Source organism: Odontesthes bonariensis, chromosome 23, assembly GCF_027942865.1.
Source record: "Odontesthes bonariensis isolate fOdoBon6 chromosome 23, fOdoBon6.hap1, whole genome shotgun sequence".
Classification (NCBI taxonomy): Eukaryota; Metazoa; Chordata; class Actinopteri; order Atheriniformes; family Atherinopsidae; genus Odontesthes; species Odontesthes bonariensis.
In genome coordinates, this window is record NC_134528.1 from 9477514 (window position 1) to 9497181 (window position 19668).

Here is a 19668-nt window from a genome sequence, read left to right on the forward strand (position 1 = left end):
AACCTGGCCATTATTTCAGGCATATTAATAAGATCCAGCAAGTCCAAATTATTACAATTATTTTTCATTGTATAGATCCAGATGGCAGACACACTTACAAAATAATTGTATTTCATACATTAATCAATCAATTCGTTTAATTTAGCCTGTGTATCAAAGTTCCCATTTTACAAGCGTATGTTCTATGGTAACTTTAAGGTAACTTTCACAAACAGACCATAATTTGTGAAACTGAAGAGTTGTGTTTCTAAGAAGGTGGTCAGCAGCATAAGAACACCACAGGGGACTGTACCCTCACTGATTCTCCTCACACTGTACACCTCAGACTTCCAGTAGCTATGCACTCTGATGACTCTGCAGTTGTTGGGTGTGTCAGTGATGGACAAGAGGCTGCATGCAGGAAGCTGGTCGATCACTTTGTGGCATGATGTGGGAACAATCACCTAATCTCGAACAAGAGCAAAACAAACAAGTTGATTGTCAATGTCTCCAGCTAGTAGAAGAGTTAGAGGTGGTTAAAATGTTGCATATCGTAGCCATCTGTTGGGGCCGCAGTTCCAGAGCCAGTGACTCAAAGAATCTGAACACACTCATAATGAAGGCTGGCTCTGTGCTGGGGACTGCTCTGGAGCCCCCTGGAGCTGAATGTGCAAAGATGTTAATGAACCTGATGGGCAAGACTGCACATCCTGTACATATTACAGTGTTTAAAACAACATAATGTTCAGCAATGGGGTTTCTTCAGCTCTGGTGCAATGCAGAATGGTACAGGAGATATAATCATAATCACAGAAACGTAATTCATTCCATTGTTTGGCCTAGTTTTCTGTCTGTAAAAATTATGATTTAGATAAATGAATAAGTAACTAAATAAGTCAATGAATAAATGTAAATGTATTATATTTATACAGCCCTTTACAGACAATCCTTACGATGTACCAAAGTGCTTTACTGCAGGTAATAAATAAAGAGAAGAATAAGTAAAAACAAATAAAAACAATAAAAGAACAATGAAAGCCATAAAATAAGATAAAAGTGTCATCATACTACTGGGTATTAAAAGCAATCCTAAATAAGTAAGTTTTTAGTCTAGATTTGAAGATTTAAATGATTGAATTCAAATTAATACATTAAAAATAAGTAAGCAAGGATGTAAATGAATAAATAAATAGATACATGAATTATACAGAAACCTCAATGGAAGGGACTGGGAATAATCGAACGTCTATTTTTAATTGGACTACATTTCCCAAACTCCTTTAAATTCCGACATGCTTATGGAACACCTACGTCACCCACGCTAGGTAACGTCGTCCCTGTACGTAGTTTTCATTCAAGTAGTATTTGAATAAGGAAGATGGCGGCTGCGGCAGTGGTTGAATTTCAGAGGGCTCAGTCTCTCATTAGCACGGATCGCAACGCCTCTATTGACATTCTTCATTCAATAGGTGGGTCTTTATTTGCTGTTTTCAGATGAGTTCTGTCCCTCTGGCCTGTTTGGTCCGCTATTTGTCAGTCTGTGTCCAACAGCGGGGTTAGCATGCTAGCTAGGGCTTCCCATAGCACGAGCCGGTGGTGTGCCGTGCTGACTCACTGTTGAATGGTGGCGAATGGTAACAGAGAGCTAGTGGATGTTAGCTCGGTAGCGGCTGTGCTAACTGTAGGCCTGAGAGTTGCATGGATCAGTTAGTACTTGTCAGGGTTATTGTGTTTTTGAGAGTAAGAGTTGTACCTTGTGAAATATTTCCAAGTTTGCACAGTTTCTATGTTAAACGGTCTCTTTAGCACGACTACTGCAACGGCTAACGTTATTAGCCTGTTGTCATCTGACCACAGAGAAGAGCAGCTCCTTGACGGAGGGACTTTCTCTGTTTTGCTACTAATGGGACAGCTTTTAGTATTTGGCCACTCATTGTTTTTGTGTTTTTTATTTTTAAACCAATAAGAATATGTATATCGACAACAACCTTACATATTATAAACGTTTCTGTGTTTCAATAAACATCGCTGTCCTCAAATTGCCTTGTCACACCAGCACATTAGCTGTCAAGTTCTCCATTTGTCCTGTTTACCCCTCAACTTATATCTGTCACTGGAGCTAAAATGATTAATTAGTTTATCCGTTCACTGCCTACTAGAATTTTGAGGCGTTTATTAGTCTCAAAGTAAAACCTTTACTGGTTTTAAACTCAAAATGGCAGCGTCAGCTGTAGTTTTCTGTTTAAAAACTTTGTAAATTGGCTTCTTTACAGCTTTTTGGACAGAATGAATTATCTTGGGACTATACCCTGGCCTTTGGAAACTTTGTTTTCAAAATATTTAGCAAACCTTGTAATTAAAATAACAATTTGTCGGGTACCTACTAAAAACAATCTGATGTGTGACTGTTATTGAAAATGTATTGAGATGCTGTTTGTAAAACAGATTAGGTGACCTGAAAAGAAGTAAAAGATGATTAAGTCCAGAACTGACGCAGACCTTTACAGACTGCATAATATTGGGCTATTTTTTTGGTCAACTTTTTTTTTTTTATCTTTCAGTGAGAAGAGATGTCCAGGAGAACGATGAGGAAGCCGTCAGGGTTAAGGAGCAAAGCATCCTGGAGCTGGGGACACTCCTGGCAAAGACGGGACAGGCTGCAGGTAAACCTTCCCCTCTGAAACTCTTTGGTATACATGTAATCTCTGTTGTTGAACAAAATATAGTACCAGAAATGACTTCCACAAGTGACATTGTAATTATAAGACCACTTTGTGCCACTGTATACTAAAATAATGGCAAAACAATTTCGGCACTATTTGTAAAGGACATTTAATTGTTTATTGACAAGAATATTTGAAAGAAATGTAAATAAAAACACCTCAGATTTCTGGAGGTATTGATATTGTTTTTTTCTCTTCAGAGCTAGGAGGCCTGCTGAAATTTGTGAGGCCTTTCCTGATTTCCATCAGCAAGGCCAAGGCAGCTCGGCTCGTCCGCTCTTTGCTAGACCTCTTCCTTGACATGGAGGCTGCCACAGGGCAGGAGGTCGAGCTGTGTCTTGAGTGCATTGACTGGGCCAAGGTAGAGAAGAGGACCTTCCTACGACAGGCTCTGGAGGTAAGATAAGTCTGTTTTAACCTTGTGGGTGCTGTTGCAACATAAAGCGAGCTGGCTCATAAACCCGTACTGCAACCACCCCGTACGTGTGATCAATAAAGTGTCTCCTGAAAAAAAACTGCTGGATCAGCTGGTTGCGTTGAGCGAAGTTCTCTTACCTGCCAGCCTTGCTTTTCAACCAGAGTTAGGCCTTTTATTTTTTTATGTTTGCTAAGACGCTGAAAGACTTGGACGGCGAGTTAAAATGCACTAGTTGTGCCATTAATAGATAATTATTTGCATTCCATTTGATGGCTTGTTTGCATTGCTGATAGGACAGAAATGTAAGAGTTGTTATCCTTTTCAGAATGTTTATTGAGGCCAAATATTATTCTTCAGAAAGTTTCTATCGCGTCAACATCCATAAAGGTGATTTTTCAGGACTTTGACGGGTGTTTAAACTTGACTTGTATGTCTTTGGCCAGACTTTGTCAACATGATTGCGCCACAACAAGAAGTGGGAGCAGGAATCTGTCGGCAGCTGATGAATTTGGACGCTCACCCAGTCCCGCTTAGTGCTGACATACACGCAGCTTATGATTAATGACAGTGAAAACAAAAATGAAATCCCCAAACATAAATAGCTGCTTTAGATGGGATCAACAGAGTGGGAGACGCTGTGATGTCGGGCACAAGTTGTTGAATATGACACATTTGCTGTGGCGTCTTTCAGGGTTAAAACCAAATGAAAAGTGGAAACTTTGTAAATGAAACTGAACAAATCCATAAACCGAGCCCGAGGATTATTACAATGTTGTTTTTAGCTCTTTAACACACTCGGCAAGGAATACGTGGAGCTTTTGGCGGGGGTTTTATTTTAGTGTGGTGTGTAGCATGAAGGAGAAGTGTCATTAAACTGTGTCGGGATGTTTGAAAGATGAGAAAAGGGACGCTCTTCGTGAAAGCTGTGCTGGGATGGGAGGAAAAAAAGATAAGAAGTGTTGACATGAACCGTACTGAGCCAGAGAGAGAGGTTCTTATTCACTTTGTATGAAAACAAAGACAAAAAGAACACATCTGTCTGACATCAATGGTTTAAATACACTGACACACAGGAGCTTTAAAATGTTGCACATGAAATAAAGTTGATATTAATTTTACACGCATCTCTGAGGAGTAACTGCAGCAAGAAAATAACTTTGCATCTTATTTCTTTGAGAAATAAAAGGTGACGGCGTCGCTGTCTCACACACATTTCTTTGTTATGATCGACACTTTTAAGCGTCGGAACAGAGCAGAAATAAACGTGTGTTCTCAGTTTGTTACATTTAATTAACTACCCCGCCAAAAACATCAATAATTTAAGCAGCGGCCAAGAAAATAAGATTGTCTCTCAAAGTCGTGAGACGATAAGCAGTGTTTTCTCCTGAGGCGCTGGAGCTGTGTGTCTCTTACCAATGATTGACAGATCAGCTCAAATTAGCCGCACTAATGACTCGAACAGAACTCAGTTTTCATCACAGCAAACCAGGCAGTGCGAGCGCACCAGAGGGGCAGGGAGAGATCGATCTGTTAACCCCAGCTGTCTCTGGGAATAGTTTGTAACAGTATCAGGTGAAAAGTGAGGCAGGTGTCGGTCGTGGTGCTTAACTCTTTATCACCTCTGCTCATCATGAAGTAAATCTACTGACTGTAGTTACTCCTGAAACTTTTGGTCTTGCCATGCCATCTACCCAGTTGAGGCCCGGCTTTAGTTCTTCCTCTTGAGCCGGAGCCACTGACTGCCCTTTTCAGCAGATCTCTCACTTCTCACCTACAGGCCTGTCCTCACACTCCCATCTCCCGGGGTCACCTTGATCCTTTGCAGTCCACTTCAGCTGGTCAGACCTTAACTTTCCAGCCGCGTTGTTATACACGAGTTGAGCACAGCTTAGCCTCTTGTAGGCCGACTGCAACCTCCCATGGTACAGTTAGTGTAATGATGTAGATGAGCTGGAGTGATGCCAGTTATATCTCACGGTCAGGCTCAAGGTTGGTAGATGCAATCTCAGCTGGGAAGTTTTTAACTTGGGTGCACTTGCAGTTTACAATCCAATGGGATGAAGGGGGAGGGGGGACGTTGCCTCTCCAGCACTCCTGCCAAGCACTGTAGCGCCTGGTTGTGCTACCAGGTGTAACAGCCCTGAGAGTAGGCATGGGCCGGTATGAGATTCTGACGGAATGATAACCTCAGGCAAAAATATCGCGGTTTCACGGTATTATGATTACTCTAAAATGTGTATTTTGAATGTCTGTATTTAAAAACAAGGAAAAAATTCAAAATAATTTTCCGTTAGTTATGAAATAGTGTGCTTCAGTGGACACACTTGGGAATTATCTTATTACTTTCAGGATGCGCCAATAATAATAATGGATCGATTTTATTTAGCGCTTTTCATAATACTCAAAGCCACTTCCAGTGAATGAAACAACAGCAAATTCCCCAAAGTTCTGCCAATCTCCGTCAGTGAGTTCTGGGAGTTGACGTGGTCACTGTGCTGTTTCAGTGCAGTCGTACAGGCGCCTGTACCGCACCTCTTCGCTGAGTCTGGATTCGAATTGGTCCTTCCTGTTTGTCGTTTTCCGCGGGTTTTCAAGTTGCAAAGTTTGACTGGTGCACGACTACGCGGCAACTAAAAAATAGACGGAGGGAAAAGTTCGGGGGGCTGGCCTCCTTCAGCCATCATGCAGCCTGCAGAGCTGCCTGCTCGTCACTCACAGCAAGCGGGGGAAGGACCTCCATTTTCTCTCTGACGAGACGTCAAAAAATAAAACTTTTTAATAGCGTGATATACCTTGAAACCGGTAACCTACCTGAGAGGCTGATTTGGTGTCGCTGGCAGAGCGAACATGTGGGATCTTCTCCTCACAACTGGCTGTAGTTGGAATGAAGATGGATTCAAACTGACAGAATAACAGTTTGGATTCTGCTCTTTGTGTCTACATTATGTTACTACATAATGTAGTAACATAATGTAGACACATGTAACAGTAGCTGTTACATGTTGCTTCTCTGAAGCAGTATTTCGGCACAGCTATTACCTGCTTGTCTCACAATATTCTCTCTGCTTTCAGGCTCGGCTGATCTCACTCTATTTTGATACCAAAAGATACCAGGAGGCTTTGGCTCTCGGTGAGTGCTCAGACGGGTACTTTTTGTTTTTAAACAGACGTCATGTTCCACTTAACTAGGACAAGTTAAGAATATCAAAAGAATGTTAAGTGGTGACAAAGCGTAGTTGGGCCAGACTTCAACTGGAGTTCATTCTCTTTTTCCTCAGGCACCCAGTTGCTGCAGGAGCTGAAAAAGATGGATGACAAAGCTCTCCTGGTGGAGGTTCAGCTGCTTGAAAGTAAGACGTACCACGCTCTCAGTAACCTGCCCAAGGCCCGTGCTGCTCTCACCTCAGCCAGAACCACCGCCAACGCCATTTACTGTCCTCCAAAGCTCCAGGCAGCACTGGACATGCAGTCAGGTACATTGATTACTTGTTGATTAATCTGATTTTAAGTCAATGAAGAATTCTGCGGGGGCTTTAAAGTCGTGAAATATTTGTGATTGTCCCGTGTTACTTTTGTGCGACGTTAAATCTGGTGTTCAAAGCTCTATATCAGGGGTGTCAAACTCAGCATAATCGTTGCCCTCAAAGGGCCAGATGTAACTTATAAATGTAACTACTCCTTTAATGTTAAATAACTCTGAATTTATTACTTATTCAAGTTACAAATATTATATATATATTTGCATAGATGTAAAAAAAAAAGTTTGCTTGTTGCTCTGTTATTATATCATAAATCCTTTTAAGTTGTCAGCTTATGAAACCCACATCACTCCATCAATCAACGATCAAACTATCCAAGTGAATAAAGAAAAATAACATCAAACACAAGTTATGACATTTACTTTGCTCAAAACTTGAAATATCAAACAAAGCTAGCTTTTACTGCCGCAGTGTTTTCAGTTGTGGCTTTTTAGCGAACACATTCTGCTGCGATCGCAGTTTGCCTTTTAATTCTCGGGCAGTTTGTTGTTTTTCTTGCTGCCTGATGTCGGCACACTGAGCTCCGTGTTTGGTCTCAGAATGCGGACGTAGATTGTACTCTTTGACAACCACCTCATAACACAAAAAACATTCCGACAACACGTATTCGCCTTCCAATCTTTCTTGAAACAGAAAAAATGTTCTCTTCCTGCACATTTTGGGATCATTATTTGTATTTCTCAATTCCACTTGTTGGGAAAATCGCATCGATTTGGAAACATTGCAGTACAGTGGCGGGATGAATTGTGGGAAATGTAGTTTTTGGTCACTGCACGTATTTGACTTCTTTATTTTTAGACCATCGGACCTTTTAAGCTCTCGCGGGCCACATAAAAAGACGTGATGGGCCACATTTGGCCCGCGGGCCACGAGTTTGACTCATATGCTCCATATGAAGCAAGTGTTTTACCCAACAGTAGGTCGGAAGTTAAGTGACTCAGCTCATTTAATGCTGATAATTATCTCAGTGTCACGCCTCATTTGAAGGCAGAGGAGCTTCAAGGCATGATAGTTTTTTTTTTGGTTTTTAAACATAACACAATGTTAGCTGGAAAAAAGACACGGCTGTTTCTGTAGTTTCCAGCATTATGACTGTTTCCACGTTTACTTTGCATTCACACAGTATTTTCAGTGTTTGTCTGTCTTCAGTTGTTGTTGTTGCCACATAAACCACATTTAGTCCCTATCAGATGTGGTTTCCTTTAGCTGTAAATGCCCAACTGTGTGCCGCCTCTCCGCTGCAGGGATCATCCATGCAGCCGAGGAGAAGGACTGGAAGACGGCCTACTCCTACTACTTTGAGGCCTTCGAGGGTTACGACTCAATCGACAGCCCCAGAGCCATCACAGCACTCAAATACATGCTTCTGTGCAAAATTGTGCTCAACCAGTGAGTAGTGCGAGAGTTTATTGTGTTAATTTCCAGAACATCAGCACAGAACCGTGACCAAATCGTATTGTTTTTGTTGTTTTCAGTCCGGAGGAGGTACAGTCCCTGATCAGCGGTAAACTGGGTCTGCGATACGCTGGTCGACAGGCAAGTGCAAGATACCCCGTACCTGTTGTGTTTAATGATGAATCCTAAAAGATATGGCAAACTATGCTGCCTAAATTGATTAAAAAACGTCTTTATAGGGTGAATTGGCTAGTTAATTGTTCTTGTCGGATATTTAAATGTTTATTTAAAAGTTTAAGTGAGATACTGGAGTGTTATAAACTGTACAATCATTCTGTGTAACTGGTGAACATCGTTGTTGAGACTATATTCATTCAAAAAAACACTGAAATATTCTTCTTTTTGTTTGTTTTTATGTGTTTAGACGGATGCGCTGAAATGTATCGCCCAGGCCAGCAAGAACAGATCATTAGCAGACTTTGAAAAAGTAAGAGTTTTCTTTGACCCATCAAATCTTGCTTTGTGGCCGTTCATAGAAGCCCGGTTGATGGCAGGACTCGGTTGCACCTTGGGCTTCTGTTTGTTCGGCACTAAGGCGTAACGGCGGGGTGATGCTGATGTAGCCAGAAAGCTGAATCGTTGCGTGTGTTAAAGGAAGAGTCAGCTGAAGTAAAGGCAAAGCCTGCTTTGGGCTCAGCCCGTCTTCTTTCTGAGCTCGTTAACAGGAAGAAGTGATCCTCGACTTGCTGTGTTTGTACCTGCTCGTATGGAGTGTTTTTGTTGGAAGCTTTCACATCAGGGCTTGTCTCCACATAGCCTGTTTTTTTTTTTTTTCTCCTTCTTCCCTTTTATTGTTTAATGAAAAGGGAGCATGTGAGAGAGAGAGGAGTGCAGCATCATACTTAGTCCTGCTGAAGTTTTCAGAAAGCCGCTGATGTTTTCCTTTTTGGGCAGCAGCCCGTATGGGCAGGATTTAACTAACTGGGGTGGGTTACAGTCGGCTTCACACCGGTGCTTTGAAGATTATCTTCTCCCCGAATGTTGGTGTCGACCAACCCTCTTAAAAGTGCGGCCTAACTGGACGATGATATTAACCGCAGGCCGTGCAGCTGGTGTCCCAGATGTGGTGTTGTAGGCGCGTCACCACTAGGGCTGAGCAATTTTATCGATACTGCGATATATATTATTTCATTTCCCGATAAAGTATTTATTTATTTATTTTTAAAGCAAACTTTATTGAAAAGTCGGATGTTACAATTAGTGAAAACACAGAACTTTAAGGTAATACAATGCCAGGGGGTCACATTATAAAAAACAGTGATAAATTAGTTCATAAAAATGTTGTATAAAGTGCACAGCTGTCACAAACGTGACATGTTCGTTTGTTTCTGTTTGTCTGGCGGTGTTGTCCTTCTGGCTCAAAGGTCGGACCACTGGTCCAATCGGCGACGATTCATGTCAAATCACACTGTCCCTTTCCCCCCCCCCCCAGAAAATGATGTAAGTGTATCGTATCGTGAGATTAGTGTATCGCTACAGCCCTAGTCACCACCCAATGTAAGAGGCTAATGAGCGAGCTCTGTCGGGCAACGTAGATCTGTAAACCCGAGATGCTGGTTGCAGATTGTGCAGAAGGCTTTTGTGAACTTCTCAACGTCGAGATGAACGATGTTTGTGAGCAGCTGTCCAACCTGTGAAAGTGGGCTTCTTATGTACGTTTCAAGGTGTCCAGATTACGTCACCGTCCTGTCATCCCCTTTAATGAAGTTTAATTAGCCCAATGATACGCGATCGAGCAGTTTAACACCTCTGTTCCCCATACAAATGTGGGTATTTAGTAGGTATCTTTGGGCTGCCCACGGTGACCCAATTTAATTACAAATTGTAAGAAATCTGACATTTAATAACAAAGCAACTTTCATGAAGATTTGTTGGGAAATAAATGTAAATGTACTTTATTTATACAGCCCTTTACAGACAATCCATACGGTGTACCAAAGTGCTTTACAGCAGGTAATAAAGACAAGAATAAGTAAAAACAAATAAAAGAACAGTGAAAGCAATAAAATACAACTAAATCGATTTAAGATAAAAGTGGGATAAATGATAGATAGCATGATAAACGAGCCACACTACCTGAACACATGCGACTGACGCTGTGCAGCAAATGGCATCAGGTCAAGTGACCCATAACGTCACACTGCGTCAGATTGAGCGGTGACAGGCTCACCCGTACAGTGTGGCGCCGTTTGGTCCGTCACATGGACCACACAAAGCAAAGAAGCCTGAAAGAAAAACTTCCTGGATCAGAAAGTTGCCGTTTTGTCGGCAGGAAGCGCTCGTGGACCGTTTGAGTTGTTTTTAACCGAAGGCTTCGTGTCTTCCAGGCCCTCACAGAGTACAAAGAGGAGCTGAGGGACGATCCAATCATCAACACTCACCTGGCCAAGCTGTACGACAACCTGCTGGAACAGAACCTCATTCGAGTCATTGAACCTTTTTCCAGAGTACAGGTAAGAACCTGCTTACATCTGTGTTTACAGGAAACCTTTAATCTCTTTACAGGTTTATTTTTATCAGGCTTTCTCATTAACTAGAATAGAAACAGAAAAATACTTTATTCATCCCCAAATTCAAATTAGTCAAGTAGCTCAAAAAATTATTAATATTTACAGTGATTGTATATTAACAACACCAATAATAATACCAATTCTAATAAAAAAAATACTACTACTAACTAATAATAATGATAATAAATGACTAAATAAATTAAAAATAAATAAATCTAATTAATGAAGGGACATAAATGCATTGACTTAACCTGTAACTGTTCCTGCATTTGATTTGAATCCTTCTGATTTCAGATGGAACACATATCGGGTCTAATCAAACTATCAAAGGTAAGTGGAGGCAAAGTCATTTCCTTTGATGTAAAAAAAATCCTCTCCTGACTCTTAAAATCTGTTTTTTATTTAATTAATTTCCTGTCTTTTTCTTTTAAAGGGTGATGTGGAGAGGAAGTTATCGCAGATGATTCTGGACAGAAAGTTTCACGGTAACTGGAGCCGCCTGTCGCAGCTGAAATAACGAATGTCAGAGATTTAACAGGCAGTTTTCTGTCTGTTTCGTAGTGTAATTTCATGACTCTCCTTCAGGAATCCTGGACCAAGGCGAAGGCGTCTTGATCATATTTGAAGAACCGCCAGTGGACAAAACATACGAAGCAGCTTTGGAAACGATTCAGAACATGAGCAAAGTCGTGGACTCGCTTTACAACAAAGCCAAGAAGCTGACATAGGTGAGGAAAATGTGGGGAACGCGTAGCGTCACGCTTCTGTCTTTCTCTTCTCCTCTAAAGCTCTTTGTGTTTGTCGTCCTCAGAGCAGATTCCACGGCACTGAGATGGAGGAACTGTGTGTGTTTTGAAAAGCGTGTCTAACATTTTTAAATAAAAAAAAAAGAAAGGGGGACAAGGGAGAGCAACGAGTCCCACGAACAGGATTCCCCCATCAAACTTCCCTCCTCCTCCCAAAACGGACAATTTCATAACTTCTCCTGTTTATTTTCCTCTTTTGATTTTGATATCTATTCAGGATTCTGTATAACACTTCAGCGGCCAAATCAGGCCATCAGGGAATATTGTACAACCACAATGAGAAAAAGAATAAAAGGTTTAAGAATATATATATGTTTATATATCTGCTGTAAGGCCGGTTCTGGCCGAGCCTTCAGCTGACTCCACTGCAACCTCAAAGGTGCAACTTCGACCTCTGTGGCTTCAGGCTCCAGCCGGGCCGAGGCTTTTCTCCTTTTTCTCGTCCACATCTTTCAGAAGCACACTATTCGGTTTTCGGAAGGTTGGGCAACTCTTTGGGAGGCTGAATTTTGGTCCGAGAGCTCCCTCTAGCTCTTTAATTAACCCCCCCCCCCCCCCCCCCACCCTCCTCCTCCTCTGCTCCTTCATATCAATGTCAACAGTTAAAGCCCCCAAATGTACTCAACTCTTATTTGTTTCTGATTATAGTGTTTTTTTTTTTTGTTTTTTTTTGTTTCTGTTTAAATAAAGAAAAGGAAATTTGGATGGCTGCCACATGTCCGCCCCTCCTGCTATTTGGAAGTTTAAAGAGAACAGACAGGATGCCATTTCACCACTAGTGCCACTTTTTCGGCGCTTCAGTTTGCCTCGGTGTTTGGGTGCAATGTGAAAATGGGAAGTGGAGGTGGAGATTGTTTTCATTGCCTCTGAACGTCCGCGAGTTTCTCCTGAGTGAACACTTCTTCGTTGTTAGTTCCTAGCACTAGTCTGGTATGCTAGCAACCAAACAATTTGTATGGGTTTGATTTGGTTTTTCCTTCTTTTTTTTTCTTTTTTTTCTTTTTTTTTTCGGTTTTCTCTTACAAAGACATTTTCAAAAATAAATATTTTGTATTTTAAGGATTTTGTCTTGTGTCTTGCAAACAAATGCAGATAGTAACTGTTTTGATGTCTATGAAAGGAAAAAAAAAATATGTGTTTCTCATGTTGCAAAGGTATCTTTGAAATGGATTTACGGATGTTTGGGCGGTCGGATTTTCTTCTTTTTCTTTAAATGGCCCAGAGAAATGCCACCCAACAGCATCTTCTTCCTGTTCTTTTGGTCTCCAATCCTAAATGACGTCACATCAAAGGGCATTAAATCAGTTTAACTGACAGCTTGATTGTCTTTAATTTTGATTTGTTGTCACATCAGATGTAGGTTTCTTTTTTTTTTTTTTTTTTTTATTAAACCCGTGTTCACTAAAACACTTTTCCCGAAGTTTAATTAGACAACTTAAGTGTCTGTGGCCCACTTCATCAACATGTGCTGCTTTGTAACGTCTTTCATTCTCCTTTTTATGAGGTCAAAAGCCACAAACAACTTGATTTAACCTACTCCTTCTGCTCGAAACATTTTAACTGTAGCTGTCATTATCTGTGCTGTGAAGTTCCAAGACACTAATATTACATCCTGTTTAGATTTATTCTCAAATGTACAGGTTTTTGCCACAAAATAAAGATTTATTTCACCTATTTAAGTGCAGATGTAGGCATCCAAACCAACCCTTTTTTTCCAACATTTGGTGCTGAGTTTTCCGTGTCTGTCAGATGTTTAAATGAGCTGATTAGTTTGTTTCAAGACAGAAAAGTCATATCTCACTAATGCAGATAACAGAGCACAAAAAGAACAGCTTGCTCTACTACTTTTCCTTTATTTAGTTAGTTGTTTTCAAACAAGAAAAACAACCCAAAGGGCTTTTACAGAGAGAAAAATGTATACACACACGTAAAAAATATTAAAATAATCCTAAAAGGGTTGAAGACTATCAATAAAGTGGTATCACGATATAACAGGTGAGTTTAACATATGATTGAAACTACCCACTTATTCCACTGTATGGGTTCACTTGGTTGTTAAGATGAGAGTTATTTCATGCTTGGAAATTAATTAAGTTAAATATTACGTGAACATGCTTTTAGGAAAGATTTTCTTCATTTATATCAGGTCAAACGGCACAACAGAAATGAGAAAGAACACATGTTGGCATTTTTAAACTAAGAAAATCGTTTATTTTCTGTTTCACTTGTGAACCAATTATTAATTTTCACATTGAAAATTACATTTAGTCGCCGTTGAGCCTACTTATAAATGTACAAATTTAAGTCAAATGATCTTTTTAGGGAACATTTCCAAATTATTTTAAGAAAGAGATTTACTAAATACATTTGTTTTATTTACCTTAAAACGGCCTTTAGGTGTCTCGGCATAGTACCTCATCGGCGTAGTGTGCGTGATGACGTAAGACGCAACGTACACAGACCCCGCCTCTTAGGACGTCACTCATTTCTTGTAGTTTTTCTGTCAGCGGAACTCTTACACCAAATCGCACTAACGGGAGTTAAAGGAACACAACAAAGATGGCCACTCGGGTGAGTTTATTCGATGCTAATTTTGGAATTTACTTTGAATTAAAACTCGCTGCGGATGAAAAATACTGAATTCGAAACCCAAAATGTAGCTCGAGGACCAGAGGCTTTCATGACACGTAGAGCGAGCCAACGCTGCACGAGCCGGCGTGGCAGGATCAGTTGTCAGTCAAAAGTTCGCAGGCAGCCCGGAAGAGTAATGGAGGTCCCATGACCACTCAGTGCTGCTAGCATTTAGTGCTGTTTTTGTAAATTAATAGGTGTAACATTTAGAGGTGTGTTAGCCAACGAGCAGCTAAGTAGCCGAAGTGTAGCTGTAGTGGAGCCCTGCCTTTTAAAAGCTGAGTCAGTCATGACTTCTGAGTGCAATGAAGGAAGTGTCACAACATTCAATGGCCAAAAGTTAGCAAGAGCTTTAAAATAAACCGGTTAGATGTCGAATCAAGCAGTTGTAGTGTAAACAAACAGTGTCTGGTGTTCGAGTTGGCTGTTAATATTGGTTAACTTCAAGTGAAGCTACAACAACCTGTCAACACATCCTGCATCCAGGAAGCCCAGTAATGCCTCACCTGGCTCTCTGGATCCTTCTTCCGGTCTTTTTTAAAATCCAAAAGTGGTCACTTAAAAGGATAAAAGTCAAAACAGTTTGTACTCACCCAAATAGCAGACACATTTGGGCCTAATCTGGGATACTTTTGACACTGATGGGTCATTTATGGCACCGATAAGTGTGAGATGGGCCAGATGTGGCCCACTTGCTGGCTTTGATATGGTTTGTGGGCAAGTTTTGTGAGGGTGCGGACCTGAGGCCCAAAGAAAATGCAGATTTGGGTCTTGTCTATTGGTTATGTGGCGTATTGAGTCAACATTTAAGGCCATTAAGGAAAAATGTGGGCCAAAGAAAGCTTCACAAGTGGGCCGTATTCAGGTCAAACCTCTTGCTTTCTTGGTAATATTCAAAAGGCACATTGCTTTATAGTGGTAATAATGTATATTAATCAGATAAGGTACCGGTCATTTAAATTTTTAAGGTAAACGTATTGTTGAAATAGTTTTAGACAGTTTTGACACGTAACTGTTACATCAAAGTCTGCTTATTAGCTTGTTTTTGCAGCGCTTTTAAATGTTCCTCGTGGTCAACTTTAACAGATAGATTGTGTGAATGATAGAAGATTCTAACTGTAGTAGGTAGCTGGCTCTGAGTTAATGTTTCTTTGTGCAGAACAGGGCTCAGAATGAACATCATCGAATGCACTGTAAGGATCTTAAAAGGGATTTGCTCACTTTTTAATGCTTTTACTGCTAATGGTGTTAAATCAAGAGGCGTTTCTGATACACTTCACATCAAATATACATATATCGATAGACAGTGTGGTCCAGAAATGTCTGCACAGGGACGCATTTCATATTTAAGCTGTTGAACAAAACGTATTAAAGTTATAAGCTTTCATTTAAGGGCATTCACCTCCCAGGTGTTTGTCTGTATGGCAGCTGTATTCAGTTGTTTTTTGTGTGTTAGTTTAGTCTTTAATGAGTGAAATCCAGCTTGATTGAGTTGAAACGACTCTGCCATCTTTGCATTTCAGAGTTTCGGTTGCTTCCGAAGCACGTTTTGGGGTTATTAACCGTCTGCCCTTCAAAGCACCGGCTGAACACATCACCGATAACCACCGTTCACCCAGTACCACTGGAAGCCATGCATGCTTTCACCCCCATACATTCTCCTCCTACAGATAATGCCGTGGCTTCATGAGCTGATTCGAGACATCGCTTCAAGTCATGTTGGTGCAGGTTGATGTTGGTGTTAACTGCTCAAAGAGGGCTGTTCGGTCTAAGATGGATGTTTTTAAACCACTGTTTTTCATGATGCCAAGCTCACCGGCGTGTTTACTTTGTTCTTAGCGTGTAAATGTATTTTATTTATACATTCCTTTACAAACAATCCTTACGGTGTACCAAAGTGCTTTACAGCAGGTAATAAATAAAGAGAAGAATAAGTAAAAACAATAAAAGAACAGTAAAAGCTATAAAATACAACAAAATCTAATAAGATAAATTAAAATAAAAGTGTCCTCATACTACTGGGTATTAAAAGCAATCCTAGCCCTCAGCTGAAGGCGGCTGAGAGAAGACTGGGAGACGCCGACATGAAGCGCATTGCAATAGTCTGACCTTGAACTTATTAGGGCATGGATGGCTTTCTCAAGGTCATGACAACTTAAAAACATTTTAACTTTGGCCAGGAGACGTAACTGGAAAAAAAAGTGTAAGGATGGTCTGTTTCTGACTGCATGTTGAAGGGTCACAGCAGCAGTTTCCACATGCATTAACCCTGAACCTTTTGCCTGTTTAGGTTATGAAGAATTATTGAAGGAGTAGCCTAAACTGTGGCTGTTGGATTAGACTGCGTCAGCTTCAGTAAACATGATAAAAGTTATTTAATACCGTAATGTGAGAGATTTTCTCATCATGCAGCTCATTTACACTGTAGGCTTGAGCCGATAGCAGTGTAAGAAATGCCCTTCTTACACCCTCTGCTGCACATTAAAGACTTCACTTGAGTTAACTTTACGATTAGAATCTGGCTAAAAGTGCATCCGTGATGAAACCAGTTCAACTGGACTGGAACGCTGTCTCTCAGGATAAAATAAACCTGAAACTAGATGGACAAAGACCCTGGGAAAAAAAAATACACAACAAATATATATTTTGGGTATTTATTCTTTTACTGGACAGACAGAATGGTAAATAAGAAAGGGGGAAAAATGAGGCTGACATGCAGCAAACGGCCGAGTTGAACCCGTCGCTATAGGAACACCATGACGTCTCTACCAACCTTTATGTTTAGATGATTTATTGTGAGATGTGAGCTTGGCACCACTGCAGTAATTCAATCATCAGGACTTATGGGAGGCACGAGATAGCCCAGTTGATGTTTGGAGATGAATGTCGGATGACTGATTTTCTGGTGTTTTGCTGCAATCTGATGCCATCTCTTCGATGGAAACAGGCTGTTTTTTCTTGTCATTTTCTCAGAAAGGTGTATCTTAGACCTTTTCTAATGTTGGTAGTTTCCACTAAGTATGATCTGTTGTCTTTAGTGTTATTTAAAGTATTGGAAGGTCTGTCAGGTGTGTAACATGGATCACAGTAAATGTTTTTCAGGCTGCTTTTATAGGTAACTGAGAAGTGTCGGCATAGGCTGCAAGAAAGGACGAGCAGAGGCCAGTTTGAACCAAAAGAAAACTCGCCTGATCTTTTTAAAATAAAAGGAAACAAAAATGTGACTTGTGGAAGTAGCGCCTCTAAATCTTATATTTCTAGACTTTTATAGCCATTATAGTTTTTACACGAGGGCAAAGTCTGTCACTTACATGGCTTTTGTTTTTTACGTTGTGGTTTATGCAGAGAAATTTATGCAGATTTAATGGATAGTTTAGATTTTTTTTTCATTTTAAAACGAAGCCTGAGGATGGTGGCTGTAACACCGCTGTCTGTTTACAACCAAACGTGACACGCATGCATGTAGGTAAAGATTAATGGCGACTGTCAGCCATTATGGCTCTCCTCCACTTAAAGAGGGTGTTGGAGACACTCTTTAAACTTTCACCTCTTACGTACATCTGCTGGAGGGGTTGTCTTATCCCACATTGCCCCCAATTTGTTCATCAGTAGGTGTTTTGGAGAAAACGCTCTGCATACTGCATATAAAGTGCAAATTTAGCATAAGAAGCACAAGGTTACATTGACACATGGAGCGTTTCTAAGTTATATGTCGTAACAGTGCTGATTTAATGTCCCTGCGCTGACTTCTGAGAGGACAAACAGCCCCACCAGCTGTTCACCTGTCAGAGCAACACCTGGTGAAATGAGGCTATTTGTGATGCAATGCACTCAGAGAAGGTGTCTTTATTGGGAATACAGTGGAACTGTGCAGGCTAAAGGATGAATACTGTTCAAGTCTTCAGGCACAGCTAATTTCTTCAAATTCTGCCGTTAAAAGGGGCTTTTTTTGCTTTATGTGTAGACAAAACACTGGTTCATCCCTTGAGTTGGGTGCCTTGTTTACGCTTGAATGGCTCATAAGTGTCTGAACAACCATAAAAAAACACATTCCTCTTAAAAAAAAAATGGTGAGAAATAAGAACTGGACTGAAAATTGAGGGGAAAAGCAGCCGAATAAACTGTTGTTTAAGAAAGAAATGAGGGCTGGATCTGGACTTTTCCACTTTTCTGACATTGGTTTATTTTTTTTTTTTGTTTGTTTGTTTTTTTTTACAAAAACAGCAGCTTTGACCTTTATCGAACGATGCTGCAACAGTCCCGTGAGGATTTGCTGCTCTCTGCTGGCCGTCTGTAACTCAACACTTGGCATCGCTGTGATTTGCATGTGGAGTTCTATTAAAAAAAAATGCTTCTTGGTCAAGAGCGGAGGCCGAAGAGCTTCAGCTTTACCCTCTTTATTAAAGTCGTCTGATCACTTTTCTCTCTTATTTGCCTCCCAAGTAGCTTCGAGTTTCTGAAAACTTAATTGCACTTTAGTACTTTGAGCTGCACCAACAAGGTCATCGAATTATTCTGGTTTTGCCGTTAAATCTGAGTTAGCTGTGAATTTTACCCCTTAACTAAACTGAATTTCCAAAACTTGCACCATTCAAAACTGAGCGAGAACGTCTGCATTCAGCTTTCACCAGTTGGTTAATAATTTGGTGTAATATATTGACTCCTGTGTGTTTTCAGTTATAAATATTCTGTCCCAATGTGAGGATGTGTTGTTGTGTGACAGTTAAATAAGAATCTTGAGGTTTTAGAAGGACTAAATGAACAACTTTGAGTTATTGCTCTTGTAAATACCATTTCATGGATTCATTTCAGGGCTAATTTGTCCATTTTTAATACCTCCTCAGAGTGGTAAAAGTTAGAATTATTGCCTCTGTTCTCATTTCAGACTTTGAAAGCAGTTCGATGCCCCACAGAGGAGCTGTCGTTGACCAACTGTGCTGTGATCAATGAGAAGGAGCCACACGTTGAAGGGTGAGTGGATTTCCTCTGATACATGTACTGCATTAAAACCACTGACGGGTGAGATGAACGATGCTGATTAACCTGTTGCAATGGTTTCTGTCGAGAGGAAGGATTTATTGGGTGGCAAATGAACCTCTCAGCTGCTGAAGTTGATGTTTTGGAAGACTCTAAGAGCCTCTGATGGCAGGCTTTGTGATATTAGTTCCTGCTTCCTCTAAATAAGGATTTTCCCTGTTTAAGCGAGCATAAATGATACTTTGTCCTCTGAAATAATGGAGTTTCTGCAGCTTCTTTGCCAACGACGCTGAGGATTTGGTGGCTGAAATGTGGAGACGCAAGGCAAAGAGTTTGTTAAAAGATGAATTCAGCTGCAAGTGAACACATATTAAAGGTTTGCAGCAGTGTGTCACACAGGTAGCTCAGCACTATTAAACATAAAAGCAGCCCTGCTGTTTTCACAACTTAAATCTCACTTAAATATATTTCTAATGCTGGTTTGCTGCTTCAGTTTCACTATGTTTTGGGGAAGAAAGTGCAGTTTGTGGTCTAGTAATTTATTAGGGACCAAGCAGTGAAACTACAAGGACCCTATTGTATCTGTAGGAGTTCTTATTATTATTCTTTGCAAAAGGTGTTCAAAAACTC

The 19668-nt window shown here is 40.6% G+C and overlaps 2 protein-coding genes across 2 annotated transcripts in view; both read left to right on the plus strand.

The window, feature by feature from the left end:
* The first annotated feature begins 1337 nt into the window (after window positions 1-1337).
* psmd11b (proteasome 26S subunit, non-ATPase 11b) lies at window positions 1338-12133 on the plus strand. Its single transcript, XM_075457603.1, has 13 exons — window positions 1338-1448; window positions 2541-2642; window positions 2903-3099; window positions 6193-6250; window positions 6399-6593; window positions 7904-8048; window positions 8135-8195; window positions 8479-8541; window positions 10442-10567; window positions 10919-10954; window positions 11058-11109; window positions 11210-11352; window positions 11436-12133. Exons 1-12 carry the CDS (start codon window positions 1358-1360, stop codon window positions 11350-11352), a joined length of 1269 nt encoding a protein of 422 aa, XP_075313718.1. The 5' UTR covers window positions 1338-1357; the 3' UTR covers window positions 11436-12133.
* A 1759-nt stretch (window positions 12134-13892) lies between these two features.
* LOC142373887 (vesicle-fusing ATPase-like) overlaps window positions 13893-19668 on the plus strand; it is a 37269-nt gene continuing 31493 nt past the window's right edge. Inside the window, exons 1-2 of the mRNA XM_075457350.1 lie at window positions 13893-14001; window positions 18947-19032. Coding sequence (XP_075313465.1) covers window positions 13990-14001; window positions 18947-19032 — 98 coding nt within the window. The 5' untranslated portion in view covers window positions 13893-13989. The remainder of the gene's footprint in view (window positions 14002-18946; window positions 19033-19668) is intronic.

Coding starts and splice junctions, on each gene's coding strand:
- psmd11b (XM_075457603.1), top strand. CDS start 1,358: ATGGCGGCTGCGGCAGTGGTTGAATTTCAGAGGGCTCAGTCTCTCATT. Junction 3,100..6,192: donor TCCTACGACAGGCTCTGGAG/GTAAGATAAGTC, acceptor CTCTGCTTTCAG/GCTCGGCTGATCTCACTCTA. Junction 8,049..8,134: donor TGCAAAATTGTGCTCAACCA/GTGAGTAGTGCG, acceptor TGTTGTTTTCAG/TCCGGAGGAGGTACAGTCCC.